This window comes from Polypterus senegalus, chromosome 4 (assembly GCF_016835505.1).
Source record: "Polypterus senegalus isolate Bchr_013 chromosome 4, ASM1683550v1, whole genome shotgun sequence".
Taxonomy (NCBI): Eukaryota; Metazoa; Chordata; class Cladistia; order Polypteriformes; family Polypteridae; genus Polypterus; species Polypterus senegalus.
The window spans coordinates 23,068,203-23,088,134 of record NC_053157.1 but is presented as its reverse complement, the minus strand read 5'-3'; the positions used below and the strand labels follow the sequence as shown (position 1 = coordinate 23,088,134).

General features: G+C 39.8%; 1 protein-coding gene across 1 annotated transcript in view; it reads right to left on the bottom strand.

The window, feature by feature from the left end:
* The window catches only part of adamts12 (ADAM metallopeptidase with thrombospondin type 1 motif, 12), a 623,896-nt gene that overhangs the window by 313,491 nt on the left and 290,473 nt on the right, over positions 1 to 19,932 (bottom strand). The window contains exons 7-8 of the mRNA XM_039750336.1: positions 7,550 to 7,699; positions 6,920 to 7,063 (exon numbers count right to left, since the gene is read on the bottom strand). Coding sequence (XP_039606270.1) covers positions 6,920 to 7,063; positions 7,550 to 7,699 — 294 coding nt within the window. The remainder of the gene's footprint in view (positions 1 to 6,919; positions 7,064 to 7,549; positions 7,700 to 19,932) is intronic.

The following is a 19,932-nucleotide window of genomic DNA, read 5'->3' as shown; positions in this document are numbered from 1 at the left end:
AAATCATTTCAAAATATTACTGATTAGATCCTGCCATGTTTTGAAAAAGTTCTGCACAGATCCTCTAACTGAGTATTTGATTTTTCCAATTTTAAATAATATAACACATCAGTTTCCCACTGACTTAAAGAGGAGAGTTTGGGTTCTTCCAGTTTATCAGAATAAGTCTGCGTGCCAACAGTGTAGTGAATGCAATCACAATTTGTTTGTCTTTCTCCACTTTAAGACCCTCTGGAAGAACCCCAAACACAGCTGTTAATGGGTTAGGAGGGATTGTGAGTCCAAGACTGTCTGAGAGGTAATTAAAAATTTTTGTCCAGAATAATGTTAATTTGGAGCAGGCCCAGAACATGTGACCTAGTGAGGCTGGGGCTTGGTTGCAACGTTCGCAGGTTGGATCATGCCCTGGAAACATTTTGAGAGTTTTAGTCGAGACAGATGTGCTCGATATATAATTTTGAGTTGTATAATTGTATGCTTTGCATATGGAGCTTGAGTGAATTCTCTGCATTGCTACTTTCCACTCCTTTTCTGATATATTAATTGAGAGGTCATTTTCCCAGTGTCCTCTTGGATCTTTGAAAGGAAGGGATTGTAAAAGGATTTTATATATTGTAGAGATGGAGTCTAACTCCTTGAAATTGAGCAATAATTTTTCCAGCGTGGATGAGGGTGCAAGATGAGGAAAATCTGGAAGGTTCTGTTTAACAAAGTTCCTGATTTGAAGATAGTGAAAGAAATTTGTAGCTGGAATGTTAAATTTGGAACGTAATTGTTCATAGGATGCAAAGGCGTTGTCTATATAAAGGTCTCTAAGCAAGTTAATTCCAAATTTTTCCAGATATTAAAACTGCATATGTTTGTGAGGGTTGAAAGAGGTGGTTCTTTTGCAGGGTGCCACAGAAAGAAGCTTCTCCGTCTTAAAATGCTTTCTACATTGGTTCCAGATTCTAAGTGAGTGGAGCACAATTGGGTTATTAGTGTATTGCCGATAACGTGTGTTTATTGGAGCACAAAGCAAGGAATACAAAGAAGTACTGCAGGATTTTACTTCTATTGCGGTCCATGCCTGTGTATGTTCTTCTATTTGTGTCCAGGTTCTTATCGACTGTATATTTGCGCCCAGTAATAAAACTGGAAGTTAGGTAGAGCCATGCCGCCTTCTGCCTTTTGTCTTTGTAGGGTCGCTCTTTTGATGCGTGGATGTTTAGAATTCCAAATAAATGAGGTTATTGTTGAATCTAATTGCTTAAAGAACGATTTATTAATGTATATTGGTATGTTTTGAAATAAAAAGGAGCTTAGGAAGAATATTCATCTTAACAGTGTTAATTCTTCCAGCTAGTGTGAGATGAAGGGTTGACCATCTATGCAAGTCTTGTTTAATTTTTTCCATACAGACGACGAAATTTTGTTGATAAAGAGCTTTATGTTTACTTGTGATGTTTACCCGAGGTATTTAAACTGTTCTGCAATGATAAAAGGAAGGGTGTCTAATCTAATATTATATGCTTGCGAATTCACGGAAAGAGTACACTTTTATTCAGATTAATTCTGAGACCAGAGAGCTTTTGAAATTCTGTGAGTGCTGCTAAGACTGCAGGCACAGAATGTCTTCTGGTCCGATATATACAGTACCATGTCATCTGCATATAATGAGATTTTCTGTTCCAGTCCTTCTCTGCTAATCCCCTTTATCTGATCAGTATTTCGACAATGTATTGCCAGTGGTTCAATGGCAATTGCAAACAGCAGTGGTGACAAAGGGCATCCTTGTCTTGTGCCACGTTCTAGTTTAAAGTAGTCTGAGCAAATGTTATTGATGCAAACTGAAGCTTCTGGGTTAGTATACAGTAATTTAATCCATGCACAAATGTTGGGCCAAACCCAAACTTCTCCAAAATAGTAAAAGGTATTTCCATTCAATCATGTCGAATGCTTTTTCTGCATCCAATGATAATAATATTTCTGGGGTGTTTGATTTAGTTGGTGAGTATATTACATTAAACAGGCGTCGAAGATTTGAAGATAAGTGTCGGCCCCTAATAAATCCAGTTTGGTCTTGTGATATTATTGAGGGAGCACTTTCTCCATCCTTCTAGCTATGATTTTAGAGAGTATTTTAACGTCGTTATTCAGAAGTGAAATTGGTCTGTATGATGCACATTGTAATAAGTCCTTATTTTGTTTTGGAAAGACAGTGATTAGTGCTTGGCGAAAGGTTTGTGGAAGAGATTGGTTATCTCTGGCTTCTGTAAATGTTGCTAATAGGAGGGAGCTAGCTGAGCGGAGAATTTCTTGTAAAACTCTGCAGGGTAGCCATCAGGGCCTGCTGCTTTTCCACCTTGGAGTGACTTTATAGCATCCAGTAATTCTGATAATGACAGAGGTTTATCGAGCTCCTCCACACTAATAGCGTCAATTTGTGGTATCTGTAATTTATCCAGAAATGCATTAGATTGTATATTGTCTTCTTTAAACTCAGTAGTATATAGGGATTTATAGTAGTCTCTAAAAGTGTACATTATATTTTTGTGTTCGATGATTTTATCTCCATTCGTGTTAGTAATTACGAGATTGCGTTGCACTTCTTGCTTGTGAATTTGTTGCGCTAAAAGCTTATTAGCTTTCTCTCCATGTTCATAATAATGATGTCTGGATTTGTAAATTAGTTGTTCGGTTTCTTTAGTTGTCAAGAGGTTTAATTCTGAATGTAGAGCCTGCCTCCTCTTATGTAGAGTCTCGCTTGGTAGTCTGGCATGTTCTTCATCTATTTTAGTAATTTCGCTTTTATCTCTGCTACTTTCTTCGCGGATTTATTTCTGTGGGAAAGATATGAGATAATCTGTCCTCTTAAGAAGGCCTTAAGAGTTTCCCAGAGTGTTCCTGCAGAGATCTCAGGGGATGTATTTGTCTCTAGAAAGAATTCAATTTGTTTGGATATAAATTCAGTACAATTCTCGTCAGCTAATAGAAGCGGATTGAGACGCCATCTGCGGGTGAGTGTATGGGGCTTAGTAATTTCAGCTCCAAGATCATCGGAGCATGGTCTGAAATAACAATAGCATCGTATTTACAAGATTTAATCTTAGGCAAGAAGTTATTATCTATAAAGAAGTAATCAATCCTTGAGTAGCAATGATGTACTGGTGAGTAGAAAGAATATGTTCTTGAATTTGGGTTTAAAACCTCCAGGGATCTGATAAGTTGTGATCAGTTATAAACTTTGTAATTATCTTTGCGGTGTTAGTTGCGTTCCCATGTGGAGGAAGTCTTATCTAAAAGTGGATTTAGAACACAATTAAAGTCCCCAGCCATTATAAGTTTATGAGTGTTCAGATTGGGAATGGATGCAAATAAATTTTGTATAAATTCCTTATCATCAACATTAGGTGCATAAACATTTATCAAAATCATTTTACAGTTAGATAAGTCTCCCATGACCATCACATATCTCCCTTCAGGATCCAATACTACATCTGATGCTACAAATGGTACTGTTCTATGTATGAGAATTCCCACCCCTCTAGTTTTCTTTGTAAAACTAGAATGGAACATTTGGCCAGTCCAGTCTTTTTGCAGCCGGAACTGACCCTTACTTAGTAAGTGGGTTTCCTGTAAAAATACTATTTTAGCATTTAGACCTGTTAGGTGAGAAAGTACTTTCTTTCTCTTTAATTCGTGATTCAGGCCTTTAACATTCCAGCTTACGAAGTTAACTGTCCCATCATGGAGACACTGATTCTGAGTTTTTGGTGTCATATTATAGTCTTAACTGGAAGTGAAATAGTTTAGGTCTTAATTTCCTATTCCCCAAGAGTTGTTGCCATGCAGCTTATTATTACGTTGATAGTTATAATTATAAAGATTGAGATGATAGATTAGATATAGATCAAGCCTGCTCTCTTTCTCTTCCCCTTAACCCCCACCCTCCCTTTTTGCCTCCCCAGGTGAGGCTAAAACCCACTTCATGCAGTCCCAGTCCTCTGACATACCCAGAGACAGAGCACGTCCAAAGCACATCAAGCCCCCATGCAGTGGCGCTTTAAGGTTAAAAGATAGAGATATCTGTTACCAATATAGTCTTTAAAAGAGGAAAAAGAAAGAAAAGAATTTTGCACTTAATATATATATATATATACATATACATATATACATATATATATATATACATACATACATACATATAATCTTCATCAATTTTAGTGCATTAAGATGATATCCCCAGATAATAAACCCAGGTGATGGTGTTAAAGATGTGTCCAAAACAAGCATAACAAGTCTTAATGCAGTAATAGCAATAACAGCAAACCAAGGGTATGATATTGAACAGTCTCATTTAGGGTACACATGAAATAATTAGAAAAGAAAAAAAAAAGAGGAGGAAAACGTAATTAAGCACAATAAAACATAAACATTTAGCCCTAGTAATACTAAGTAATGATAAGTAATAAGTAAGTAATAATAATATAAGAATATGAGAATATATGCTGATAAAAACCCGTATTTTAAAACAAATAGATCAGACAGTAGATTATTAATCCTAGCTTTATCATTTACCGCCATGACTCACAATTATGTATCAGAATAGTCCCGGGATCAGCTTTCTTAACTCATTTTCTGCCTCCTCCTTGCTAGCGAAAACATAGAAATGAACCTGCCATTCCACTTTCAGTTTTGCGGATACAGGAGGCCGTATTTGACATTGGCTTGCCGTAGCGCTGTTTAATATTATAGAAGGCGCGTTTGATAGCTGTTGCTGGAGAGAAGTCAGGGAAGACGCGAATGTGGCAATCTTCATATATAATATCTTCCTTTTTTTTTCCTGAGGAGTTCCATCACCTCTAACTTAAATGATAATCGTTCAAAACGGACTATAAAAGATCTTGGTCGGGTCTGACGGTGTTTGATCCAGACGCGTAAGCGCTGCTATCTCAGATTCTGCTTTAAAGTCGCCCGATTATTTTAGAAAAAGTTCAGTTGCGAATTTCACCGGGTTTAAACTTTCTCGATTCTCCGGCAAGCCTTCAATTCTGACATTATACCTTCTATTCCCATCTTCTAAAGCAGCCAGTCTGTCTCCAAGTTTTTCTCCGAGTTTTTACATTCAACTGACATTTACTGCTCTTTCCTCGGCACTGGCAGCTAGATGTTCGGCTATTTCGATCCGATTCGTGAATGTCTCACTAAGATGCTCCAATCGATCAGCAAGCGTGCTCAGTTTAGCGAGTTTTTCTCAATGCGCTCTTCAATTTTACCCAGCACCTGTCGAAGTTCAAGCTGTACCTCTTGACGCAGCCTTTCATTTGCCTGTTGGATTTCCTGTCGCAGACATTCATTGGCCTGTTTCATCTCCTGTTTCATTCCTGTTTCAGTCTCTCATGTGCCTTTGCCGTTGCTTTCTCATTAGCCTTCTCGCTTTTCTTTATATCTTGCCTGAGCTCAGCGAGCAACACTTTCAGTTCAGATAGCTCAAATGTGCCTTCTTGTACCGTAGATGAAGCAGCAGACTCTGCTGAAGCGGTGTCCCGCTGCTCCAGTCGCGTGATTGCGTAACTGAAGCCGCGGACCTCCCGCCTTTTCCAGTTTCAGGTAATCCTCTCCAATCGGCGAGCTATCCACATCTGCACTCACGATCGCACCTTCGCTCCCCTTTTCGCTCTCAGCAGGCGGCGATGTAGCGGACCGTGGTCCCGAGGAGTCTGTACTTTCGCCCATCTGATCCAGGTCTGTCTCTGAGAGGCCGTATCTCGAACTAGGGCTTGCTGATCGCAGCTTGGATGTAGCTTTAGTCTTGATTCTTTCGGACCCCCTTCTTGTTGGCCATGTTTATATGTGTTTACATATACTGTAGCGGTCCCTCTCGGGTTGAATAAATACAGGATATCTCAGAATAATAAGCAAATAATATGAAAAATAGCACCACTGCTAGCGGAGCTCCACTTCAGACGTCCATCTCTCGCATCGGACGAGACCAAATATGGACCTTACTCTTATTCGATGTTAATTAATGTTGTCTTATTTTAATTCTTACTTTGTCTTTTATTTCTCTTTTCTTCATCATGTAAAGCACTTTGAGCTACATTATTTGTATGAAAATGTGCTATATAAATAAATGTTGTTGTTGTCGATGTTGGTTAAATCCTATTTAAAACACATTTTTACTCTCTGGCTTTTAACCCAGTATGATATGTTGGCTATCTGTATACTTTTTATTAAGAATCTCTTCAGTTCTTATGTGTTTCTGTTTCATTTACCCTTTGGTTTTGTGCGTCTGATATGTTGGGTTTTCTTTTTTTAATTGTACAGCACTTTGGTCAGCCTTGATGTTGTTTTTGAAGTGCTAAATAAATAAATAAATAAATAAATAAATAAATATTGAAATCATCAGAAAAAAAAATTGAAACGTAGAGATGTCAGGTAATTGAAAGGAACTACTCTGGGAATCTCTCTCCAGGAGGTTTTGTTTTGCCGACATGCTCACATCTCTTGTTCATTAGCGGCTCAGTGACTTTGTCTTTCTTCAGAAGTTTCGTTTTGCCGATGTGCTCGCCTCGCTTGTGTATTAGCGGCTAAGCGTGTAATTCTTTCTTCGGAGGTTTCGTTTTGCTGACATGCTGGCCTCACTTGTGTATTAGTGGTGGGAGGAAAAGTAAAAGGGATACCGTTTTGCCGACGTGCTCGCCTTGCTTCTGTGTTAGCAGCTAAGCGAGTGACTATTTCTTCGGAGGTTTTGTTTTGCCGATGTGCTGGCCTTGCTTGTGTATCCTCGGAGGTGGAGCCATTACCCTGACTCCACCTCTCACTTCTGGGCCGGACAGACAGACACACATGCTTCCACGCATAGACGTTCATATATAAGGCAACTTACTATATGCATTGTGAGGATTAAATATAGTATTAAAAGATGGCTACTTACTCAAGAAAACGTGTAATGTACTCCTTGCTACATTTTGACCATTTCAAAGGTGATGCGTCATACTGAAGTTGTCTCGACATAATAAAGTACTGCTTGGCAACTGGGTCACAGTCATTTCCCTGGCCATCATGATATACGCCAAAGCTGCAAAAAAGTAAATTACTCAAAATTAACAGACAAATAAAATAACAAAAGAGACGAGATCTGGAGATATTGGGACATCTTAGTTATTAGCTAAACAAACCGGTTCGATGGATGGAATGGTCTCCTCTCGTTTGTCAAATTTCTTATATTCTTATGTGTTGACTGTGCCTCTGCTGGGCGCACCAGAAGAGCCTGACCTACTACCCAGTCAGTGTGAAGGCCTTGTTGGTGAAAGTTGTGAAGAGTTTCCACACCATAACAGTGTCATTGTTTACTTTACATTTGCCGTCTTTGCCCATCCTTCCCAGTTTAAAAATAAGGCACTTGCCCTACTAAGTGTTTGGCCTGCAGGTATATATTAACCAAAGTGGTATTGTTCTACTTAAAAAATTATAAATACAGAAAACAATGTTATAAATACTTAGATAATCACTTCACAGATTAATAATTCAGATTAAATATTTAAAACATGGAAAACTTAAATACCTGTGACCAAGTTCATGTGATATCGTGAATGCAACAGGGAGTCCTGAATCCTCATTAATGTTACAACTCTTATGGGGCTGACACATCCCTGAAAGATGAGAAAGACCCAAAGTCTCACATGGCTGATTCATTCCTGCACACAGATCTGTTCTGAAGAAAATCAAAGGACAAAAAAACAATGTTTAGAAGTTTTGTTAAAAATGTATATTTGATTAATAATAAACATATTGAGAGTCCCTTTAGTGGGACAATGTGCAATTAAAAGTCAGGCAAAACCAGGAATGGCTAATGCATTGCAAGGATCTGCAGTGTGATTTTAGCTCAAGGTGATTTTTAAAACTAGAATCCCTGAAGCCTACGAAAAAGACCTTAAATTCCTTTGCACCTCTCCATTAGTGTCTTTTGTTTGGTAAATGTGTTGTTCAGCACAAGCAACAAGCAGCCTGCTATCCCATCCCAATTCACCACCGCAGATCAAGTCGGACAAAAAGTTCTCCCAGCTCAAGTCTCTTTATCTGGGTGTGAAGTGCCTGGGTTTGTACAGGGTAAATAATATATCGTTATTTGGAACACGTGCATTTCATGTGTGTTCTGTGTCTACAACGATCTGTGTAAATGTAGGATGACAAGAAATGTGACGCAAGAAATGTCGAACACATACATAAAACAGAAACTTTTTTCATGTTACAGTACTAATGACAAAATTTTGACATGAAGTGTTTAATGTGTGAAGCCTGAAGTCCAAATATCAAATAAACACTTTCACAAACGTACATGTAGAACAAAACAAGTGCGCTTTTATTCAAGAATATAACCAAAGAAAAACAAATCGGGTTAGGGTATTACACTGACACGACTGCTTGAGTAAGAACTGCTGACTCATAATCAAGAGATTGTGGGTTTGATTCCGAGCCCTTCTTAGAATTATCATTTTGAGTAATGAGCTGCTCTTATTGTTACTATTATAGAGTAAAAACATACATTTGATTTGAGTCTGTAACAGCCGGTGTAAATTTATGGTACTTGTAAAGGTTAGCGTTTTTTTTTTTTTAATTATTCATTTTTATTCTCTCAATCACGTTCACGCTTCTCCTGATTTGACACTGCTGTTTTCAAATAAAGATGTGCTATAGGAGAGGTGAACTCAGATGAGGATGAGGGTTCCATATTGGAGAAAGAGAACAGAAGCCCTCCCTGCAAGAAACGTCCAGTCACACATAAGAACAGTGCAGCAGCACCACGCGTAAAGGCGAAAGATGGCACTGTATGGATGAAGCAACAGGTTGGGTGTCACACTGCCAGTGAATCTGCCACACACATGTCCTTCAATGAAACAGCAGGGCCTACAGAGCTCGCCAAGGTATCGTGCGAAGTTACATTTGTGATTACGTGTCTTGATGGTCTTTATATGAAAAACATGTATATTTTACTTATATAAATGCCACATTAATGTTATTTACATTGATTTATTTACTTATCTTCCTGTAGCGTAAAGTCACAAGTAGACTGCAGAGCTTCCTGTGTGCTATAGACAATACAGTACACGAGCGACACTCCACACTAGTGTTTAGATCTGGCAGTGCCATGCTAATGGTGTACGTGCCCAAAAAAGGAAGTCGGACTGCAGTCTTGGTACCATTGCTCATGCTGGTTGCAGCATCATGCCAATTGGTTGATTTTCAGCAGCAGGGACTGAGAAACTAGACAGGACTGAAGGAAAGCTGAACAGAGCCAAGTAAGGGAAATCTTTAATGAAACCTGCTCCAGAGCACTCTGGAGCTTAGACTGGCTGAACAGTTAACTTCCAACATGATAATGACCCCAAGAACAAAGGAAAGACAACACAGCAATGGGAATCTCCTTGAGTTGCCCAATCAGACATATCTGGAGAGACCTGAAAATAGATCTCTACTGATGGTCACCGTCCAGACTGACAAAGCTTGAGAGGATCTGCAGAGAAGAATGGCAGATCAGGCAGATCCAAGTACCTGAAGCCTGTTGTATTATACCAAAGAAGAATCCCTGCTGGGATCACTGCCAAAGGTCCTTCAACAAAGTATTGAGTAAAGGGCCTATTTACCTATGACAATGTAATATTTCAGTTTTTTTTTTAAAAACAACTTACAAAAATTTCTAAAATCTTGTGTTTGTGTTGTCTTTCTGGGATATCGAGTGTTGCTTTGTGAGGGTAAACTGCATGTAAATTATTTTAGCACAAGGTCGCAACATAGCAAAATGTGAAAGAAGTGAAGGGGTATTTTACATTTACAGATCTCTTAAAATAACATCTAGGCCATTCTGAGATCTCTGAAATGCATTTCATGATATCTCAGATATATTTCCAGCTCCCTGTCCATTTTCAGGTAACTAAAATGCATTTCAAGATTATTTCAAAATAACTTCCTGCTTATTTGAAGATATCTCAGATTAATTTCAACATGACATAAAACAGACAGCTAGATCCATTGAAAAGACAAGCAATTTAACAGGAAGGCAAGTTGAGATATCCTGCAAAATCATGAACTAAATTTTAAGGCATCTTGTATTTGATATATGTATTGAAAAGAGAAGATAAAATAATATATCTAGGATCAGTGGTAGGCTGAGATGGAAAATTAGGTGAGATAACCCATAGAGTACAGTGTGGATGGAACAATTGGAGGAAGGTATAAGGAATGCTGCGCGATCTAAGGATTAAGGTGAAGGTTAAAGGTCAGGTTTATAAGACGGTGGTAAGACCAGCAATGATGTAGGGAGCTGAGAAATGGACAGTAAAGGGAGGATTGGAAAAGAAGTTAGATGTGGCTGAAATGAGAAGATAGAGATGGATGTGTGAAATTATAAAAATTAATAAGAGACAACAAAAGTGGGAGAGATACCTAAGAAAGTTCAGGAAAGTAGTCTGTCATGTGCATGTGCATAGGGGACAGCTGAAAGGTTCTAGTGACTGTCATTCCACTGCCACTCCAGGGGTTGGCGCTGTATCCTTATGCCTTTTCTCTTCCTCCCTTTGCAAACCAGATGACTGACAGCTATAACACCTTTCATGTCACTTCCAGTTTCCATCTGAAAATTTGAGTCTCTGCCATCTTTGTTAGTTCAGCTACAACTTGTAACTGAAAAGACCTTTACTCAACGTATCGTGTGCTTTTTTGTTTATGAAGAAAACTTCAGTTACAGGGGGTCATCACGCTGGTACTCCAAATCTTTATCATTGTCTTGTCCTTCTCTTACAAGTGGTACGGACATGTGATGAGGAGAGACAATAAATAGGTAGGCAAAAATGATGGGAAGAGAAAGTGAGAGAGGCCAAAGTGGAGGTGGATGGATTAATTAAAAGAAGAGCTGAACAAAAAAGGGTCTGACTGGCGAGGAAGTGCAGAACATTCTGAGAAACAGGATGTCAGGGGAGTCCTCATGCAAAATAAGTAAGCTTCTTTGTAACAATGCGGCAGTTCACATGTCACATCAATCACTGGCTGCCATCCGAGAATGTAAGTTCTAGCAGCTGAACCATCCACCCTACAGTCCTGAGCTGGCTCCCTTAGATTATCTCCTGTTTTCCGAGTTTTAAAGAAATCTCTCTGTGGACAGCGGTATTCAAGTAATGAAAGCGTCAATGCAGCTGTGACGTCCTGGTTTGGTCAAAGGTCAAAGACAAGATTTTTTTTTTCAAAGGGGTTAAAGTCATTGCAGGAAAAGTGGATGAAGTGTAAGGAGCTATCAGGAGATTTTATTGAAAAATAAAACATTCTTTTGAAAACCCTTCTAAAGTAGATAAATTATTGAACGCCCCTCGTATCTGTAATTCATGTTAAGGTGCTAAAAATGCATTTCCAGATATCATAAAAATGTTTAATTGGGCTTGCCATAGGGTCACAATGACATGTACGTGCCCGCTGTTTGTACTGCTCATGCCCTTGAGTGCCATTACGGCTGTCAAGCTCACTTTCCAGTAAACTGTGTTGCTGTTTCTTGGTCTCCGCACCTATTGTTAAACTCCTTTGTTCTTCTGTTATTTCATCCTTTGAAACCTGGTCTTGTTTTGTTTGCTATGTAGCAGATAAATTACTGCAGGCAGATGCCCTCATCTGTCCCTGGAGGCACATTTCAGTAACATTAACACTTCAGAGTTCATCCAAAGGGCCTCCATAAGCAGTTCTTTTTCAAAGCCAGCCATAGGATCCCTGCACCGCTTTTGTTGTAAACTGTATTCTAAGATTTTTCAGGTAAGGAAGACAAAAGTGTGGATGTAAATGAATTATCCTTATTAATAATGGCTCTGGAAAATGGTGACATGTTGAATGCTGATTAGCACATCCAAGTAAAAATTTTGCTATACTCTGCACTTGGCAATAATGTCATTATAAGCCTATAATACACACAATTATAATCTGCACACTATTTTTTTCATAAAAATTTACACAGTACAAAATACAAAGCATATTTTCCTGTTCAAATCTCCCACCAGTTACATCATCACTCTCAAAGGAATTCCAATTGCCCCCTACCAAATCACTCATTGTACTCTGTGATAGATGGCCGGCCGTTCAGCCCGGCCAATACCCCCACGCCGCCAGGTGGAGCCCTCCTTGCAGCATGGAGGGGTCCCAAATGCCAGCAGGGTATTATAGACATTGAAGTTTTCCTTTACAGCCCTGCTGGATACCATGGGGGCCGATAGAAGGTGCTGAAGGGAGGAGCAGTGACTATTTTCCTTACGCCCCAAAAATACGTCTGAGTCACATGGACAAGGGGAATGACGTGCTTCCAGGGTGAAGAAAAGGACTTTTTATCTGACCCGGAAGTGATAGGAGATCACATGGACTGGGGATTGGAACACTTCCAGGTCAGGGAATATAAAAGGACTGTGGGAGCTCCAAGACGGCGAGCTGAGCTGGGTGGAAGGGTGGCAACGCGTCTGGGAGCGGAGGAATTGTTTATTGAGTGTTTGTATTGTGTTTAATGAGTATTGTGGAGGAGAGGGTGCTTTGTGCACTGTGCTGTGTTAATAAAGTCAACATCTGGACTTTTACTTGGTGTCTGACATCTTGGACAAGGGTTCAAGGGAGTGATACTGCCCCCTATCTGTCACAACCCGCTGCTTTGTTCTTTCTCTCCCAAGAAAAAAAAGCTGTCTTTACTTTGCAAAGCATCCTATAAACCTCTGCCCTTGATTTCTCTCTGGTTCAGAGATCTTTCTCCTCTCCCTTCATCTCTTTCAAAGGACACCGTTCTCTCCAATGTAAGGTTTTGCTCTAGAAACCCAAACTACCATCACACTCAGTTCAAACATCTACACCGACTCTATCCTACTCCCCGCAAGCGGTTTCTGATGGGCTTTACTGCTGATCCTCTCTGTCAATGATGACCCTTGGTTTTCCTGGCACTTTTCTTCACATGTTCTGGCGCCGTCCCCCTGTCTTTTCCTTTTGGACACACGTATGTCACCTACTGTTTTCCTTTCCTTCCTGCAGTATTCCTCTGTTACCTCAAATCTTTCTTTCCAGGTTTCAGACTCTCTGAATGCAAGTTATTCTGTCTGGGTACCCTGGCAGCCAAACTAATTGTTACCTCCTGCTGGAAGACACCTGAGTGTGTCACAGTCTACAACTGGCAGTCCACCTTCTACAACTTAAGTTGTCTGCAGCGCAGATTACTGGTGCTTCCAGTAACGTAACTGAATCCTGATGTGCTGTGGCTCAGTTGTGTAAATCTCATCTTGTAACTCCTTGATTTTTTTTAGCCCTTGGCTCAGGTTGGCTGGGAGAAGGTGGAAATGGGTAGGTTGGGTTACTTTGTATGCCCTGTCCATTTATTGAAATATCCTTTCAATTTGTCTTTACTTAATAAAACGTTGACCACAAGAAAAAAAATAAAGAATTACAATTACTATTATAGCATATCCTATTCCATTACATAGTATAAAAATACTCTTGTTGAAAAGCATTCATATTTCCATATTCTCTTTTCATAACTCAAATCATTTTCTTTCCAAAATATTGGACTAACGTTCAATTCGCATGCATTTATCTTTGATTAAAGAGCAGTTCCCATTAAACACTTCGTTCATCATTCCCCAATATCCACAATCCCCTTAGCAGCTGCGAATCCCCGCTTCTCAATCTCTCTCTTTACTTTCCCTTTAAGTTTCTTTTCCAAACTCTTTTGTACCCAATGCACATCTCTGCTTTATCAGAATACACCTGGCATCCCATATCCTCTTCTTTGCCAGACTAATTATCATCCATTTCAAAAAGGCTTCCCTTGAGCTGCCTGCTAGATCCTCCCCTCTTAAAATTAAATCATAAGACAAATCAACTGAATCCTCTACCATTTCCAATAATCGCTCCCATCAGCCCACACTCCTTGTGCACAGCTGCACTCCCAGAACATGTGTCTAATCGCCTCCACCTGTGCACAGTCTGGCCTTGGACACTTTCTTGTCTGTGACAAACCTTCTATAAACACACTCTCATCCACATAATCTCTCCAAAAACATTATTCAATTTGAGTCCTTAAAGGCATTTTACAGCCCTTTGGCTGTGTCACTGTCCATATTCCCACTTCAGATATTTTCAAACTTTTACCTACCAGCCTTATACAAATCCTTATGTTTGCGGCACAATCCAATTTCTAGATATTCTCAGTGTGTCTTTCTCAATTTTTCTGCATATTCATAACCTCCTGGTCTCTCCTCTGCCTTTGGCATCATATTCGACCACACTGTCAGAGTTCTCCTCAATTATGTGAACCACACAGCCATAAAATGTTGGAATTTATCAACAGATGTGGAAAAATTTGTTAGTACCTCTCCATGAATAAAAAAAAAATAAAATAAAAAATAATAATAATAATAATTTTCTTTGACATAACTTGACAGTGTCAAAAGTAATTGGCACCCATCAGTGTTTATTTGGTACTAGCCATCCCCTGTAGCTCCGTCCGCATAATAGTGAAACAGGACAATGATGAGGATCCTGCCCGGCTCCCCACTCCTGGCGTCACGCTTCCCCCTCCCCTCAGCCAGCAGCCTCTGTCTTGGATTAGAGCAAATATATTGCTCCTTCAAGCAACCTATGATACTTAGCATGTGTGGTCTTTGGCCGGCTTGTCATCCCGGCCAATACCCCCAGGCCGCCAGATGGAGTCCTCCCTGCAGTATGGAGGTGCCCCGAAGACCAGCAGGGAGTCATGGACTATGTAGTTTTTATACACGACCCTGCTGGATACCACAGGGGCCGCAAGAGGGAGCTGCAGGGAGGACTGAAGAATCATTTGTGCCCTATAACCCGGAAGTGCGTCACAGGAAGAGCGACAACAGGAAGTGACATGCTTCTGGGGTAAGAAGAAGGACTTGTACCTGACCCGGAAGTGATAGAGAGTCACATGGACTGGGGATTGGGAACACTTCCGGGTCAAGGTATATAAAAGGACTGTGGGAGCTCCCAGACGGCGAGCTGAGCTGGGTGGTAGGAGGGCAACGCGTCTGGAAGTGGTGGAGAGTATTATTGTTATTGATTTGTGATTGTTTATGAGTATTGTGGAGGAGAGGGTGCTTTGTGCACTGTGGCATAAAAATAAAGTCAACTTTTGGACTTTTACTTGGTGTCTGGAACCTTGCACAAGGGTTCAAGGGAGCGAAACAGCCCCAATCTGTCACACATGATAAGAGAAGTTTGCAAAATCAACTGGAATGTTCAAGCAAATTGTAGAAAAAAACCTGATCTAAGTCTGCTAAGTAGTTCTCTTGTTCACTAGCTAAACGGAATATAAGGTACACCCCGAGGCTGGCGCGTGAGTGAGGAGGTTCCCCACCCTCCTCCCCTCGGCCTGCAGCATCTCTCTCGGATTCGCGCAAATAAATCAGTACAACAAGCGAACTATGATTCTTAGCGCAATGAGAGAAGTCACAAAATCAACTAGAATGTTCAAGCAAATTATAGAAAAAAACCGGAACTAAATCCGTTAAGTAGTTCTCGTGAAAAGCAGACAGACAGATGTTAGATTTTATATATAGAGAGATGTAGCAAAAATCTGACTTTGTTTTATAGGTGACTAGCAAAATACCCGCGCTTCGCAGCGGAGAAGTAGTGTGTTAAAGAAGCAATGAAAAGAAAAGGAAACATTTTGAAAATAACGTAACCTGATTGTCAATGTAATTGTTTTGTCACTGTTGTGAGTGATGAGTGTTGTTGTCATATATATATATATATATATATATATTTACACACACACACATAAACATATATATATATATATATACATATCTATACATATACACATATATACATACATATATATCTACATATATACACACACATATATACACACATATACATACATACACACACATATATACACACAAATACATATGTATACATACATACACACACACATATATAAACATATATATACATATACATACATATCTACATATATACACACACAGCTATTTCGTATCAGTGCAATACGCTGTTTGTTAAAACGGTTGACTCCCGCTCTTACGTGCAATAACAAATCAAATCATTCAGTTGTCTTTGCTCATATGTCATTTTAGAGCTGGACGCCTGGCATCTTTTTTTGGCCACAAGTTCGTTTCTGTTTGCTGTGAGGTTCTGTGTTGTGGAGATTCTCAGGATGGATTGCAGGTGCTCATCAGTGAGGCAACTCCTGTGTGCTGTTTTGTTAGTCTTTATCACTGAGAAGAGCTTCTCACACAGATATGTGCTACCAAATATGCACAAGGTTCGAGCCGCATGTAGACGGACTTTTTTTGTTCTTCAAAGTCACCAAAGCGCCGTGCAAACTCAGTGCGCAATAACTCTAGCTTCGCAATAACTTGCAGCATCATAAGGTAGACTTGATTAACGTGGTAAGTGTTCGGCAAGGCAGCTGAAGCGCTGCATTATGGGATCTGTAGTTTATTGTGTTACCAGTGCTTCATATACCTGGGCTTTAATAACAATAATACAGTATATAAAATGATCTCGGGCGGATATAATTACACGCGGGCGGATGTGGCCCATGCCCTTGAGTTTGACACATATGGACTAAATAGAACTTGAAAAGATATATTTTTCAAATGTGATCGCGCAATTCAGATAGAGTTGACGCAAGACTACAGCCTGCATGCCTCAATGAGTCATCCTCCTCGCTCTTACTTTTTTACCGTTCATCTAATGAATACACTGAGTATGGCTTTACCAAAACAATCATTGATGGCGAATAAAGTATCCATTATTCGAGTATGTAGAGCGGGATATACATATATATACCCGCGTATCGCAGCGGAGAAGTAGTGTGTTAAAAAAGGTAGAAAAAGAAAAGGGAACATTTTAAAAATAACGTAACATGACTGTCAATATACAGTATTTGTTTTGTGAGTGTTACTGAGTGTTGCTGTCATCAAGGATTTGATTATCATTATTTCTTTCAATCAGGTTCGTTTTTGTAGGATGTGTTGTGTTCAAGTTACATTCCGTGTTTGTCAATCGTTGTAAAGATGACAGGTTTCATTCATCGATTCGTTTCTTACTGCATCAATAAGCAGCTCGTCTTCTTCTTTATCTGAGACCTGACACACTGCATGCACGGGTTTTTTTTACACTGTCTTCCTTTAGCGGGACATTGACTTTTTCCAATGTGTGCTTTGTTTCCACAGTAGCTGCATTTATGAATATGCTTATCAGACGCTTCATATTTTTTGCTGCCTTTTCAATTGTGTAATTCGGTTTTGTTCAGCTCTTTGGAACTGTTGCTTTTTATCTGTGCACTGCGTCAGTTCACGTGAGCCACTCGGTGTACATGCATCGAAGGTTCCCAGCTGTGCTGGTGCCATCTCGTGCTATGTCCATGGCTGTATTTAATGTTACCTTAGTCCTGGCACTTAAAACTTTCTCTCGCAGTTTCGCTGAGTTTGTGTCAAACACCACCCTGACCATCTCATCTTCCTCTCCATAAGGACAGTCCTTCACCCGTGAATATTTACCCGTGGCAGTTTGCTATTGGATTGCCGCTGACGGACGGCCTTATATGGCAGGCACTAAATTACAAACGCCAGCGGCAGCCTGTCTATGAACTCAATTTAAAGTGTAGGTTTACATCGTGCTTTGTTTCCGAAGTATCAGAACTCATGAATATGGTTGTATATGTCACTCGCTCGCTTCTTATTGTTTCGCTGCCTTCTCAATTATATAATGCATGCTTTCTTGAGCGCTTTTTTGAGTTCTTCCTGGTTTTTTATGTACTGCGTGATTATGTGGGAGGCGTGATGATGTCACACGAAACTTCGCCCCCACGGCGTTGAAGCTCATCTCCATTACACTAAATGGAGAAAAACTGCTTCCAGTTATGACCATTACGCGTAGAATTTCGATATAAAACCTGCCCAACTTTTGTAAGGAAGCTGAAAGGAATGAACCTGCCAAATTTCAGCCTTCCACCCACACGGGAAGTTGGAGAATTAGTGATGAGTCAGTGAGTGAGTGAGGGCTTTGCCTTTTATTAGTATAGATTCAACAGAATATTTCAGATAATAAAAAAATAAAAATGGCATGGATAAAATAATGGAACCCTTAACCTAATATTTTGATGCACACCCTTTAGAAGCCATCACTGTACACAAGCCATTCCTGGAACTCTCATTGAGACTTGTGCACCAGTCCACAGGTAGTTTGGCCCACTTGTCCTCAGCAAACTGCTCCAACTGTACCAGGTGTGAAGGGAGGGAATCTCCAGACGGCATGTTTCATTTCTTTCCATAGATGTTTGATAGGATTCAGGGTAATCTAATATTTTGCTCTTAGCCATTCTTGGGTGATTTTAGCTGTATGTTTTGGCTCATTGTCCTATTGGAGGGTCTACAACCTGTGACTGGGCAATACACTTCACTCCAGAATGTCTTAATAGTCTTTCATTTTACCCTGCACAGACTCAAGGCTCACCTTGCCAGATGCAGGAAAGCAGCCCCAAAACATAACTGGGCTTCCTCCGTGTTCACCCTGTGATGGACTGGTGCCCTGTCTAAGGTTTATTCCTGCCTTGGGTCCTTATGCTAGCTGGGATAGACCACATCATCCCCCACAACCCCATTCAGGGCTAAGCAGATTGGAAAATGACTGACTGACTTTCCAAAGGACATTCTCCCAGAAGCATTGTGGCTTGTTAATATGCATTTTAGAAAATTCCAGTCTGGCTCTTTTATGTTTTTCATCTTCTTTATGATCTCCTCAGACAACTCTGTCCTTCGCTTTCTCTGGTCCATGTACAGTGCTGAATGCCTGAGTGCACGATGGGACACATGTGTGATACTAATTAAAGACAACAGCTAGCTTGATAAAGTACTAATATACAATTACTTAGGGTCTTGTCTAGGCATAAGAACAAATGTGTCCAGGAAATGTCTGTGTAGAATAAGCACTACGTGATGTCTTTTCACACTTGCTTTGCTTTATTCGAAGACATGACAAAGGCATGCAGGTATACAGGAGACAACTGCTTTTCATTTATTTATTTGTCAGGAGGCATTCGGCACTTTTTCAGTGAGCTGTAAGGGCCCCAACAAATTTCTACTGTCTACATCTGTACAAAGTCCGAATGCAAATACATATTAAAAGCACACTCCATCTTCAGTTGAATGTCTGTGACATCACTATCCACATTTTTCACACTTCATGACATATGAAGTCTTCTTAGTTTCTTGTAGATAGATAGATAGATAGATAGATAGATAGATAGATAGATAGATAGATAGATAGATAGATAGATAGATATGAATGGCACTATATAACAGAGATAGATAGATAGATAGATAGATAGATAGATAGATAGATAGATAGATAGATAGATAGATAGATAGATAGATAGATAGATAGATAGATAGATAGATAGATAGATAGATAGATACTTTATTAATCCCAAGGGGAAATTCACATAATCCTTGTACTTACAAAACAAAACACCATTGCTTTAACTTTCACTCCCAAATAATCAGGAAAAGGAAAACACATCCCTAAGTACATACATGATGACAGCACCTCCATTTTTCACTATTAAGGCCTTACCCATAAAAGTCTAAGTTCTTCCTTTTCACAAATTCAGTCTATGCTCGATCGTTCTTATTTTGTCTTCTTAGTTTCTCTCAAAGGATCTTCATACAAGTCATGTTAACTGAAAGTCCACAAAGTGCATCTTTTCCATTTACCAAATACTGTACTTTGGGTGCTTGAGGACATATCACTCATGTACTCTAGGGGGCACTAGGCAGCTTTCTACACATACTGTAACACTACTCTCCCATCTGTTATTTTTAAATGGAGCCTTGCTACTTCCAGTCTTTCATTCCCAAGTGTTTACTTCATTTGGCAGCTCCAACATTTTGT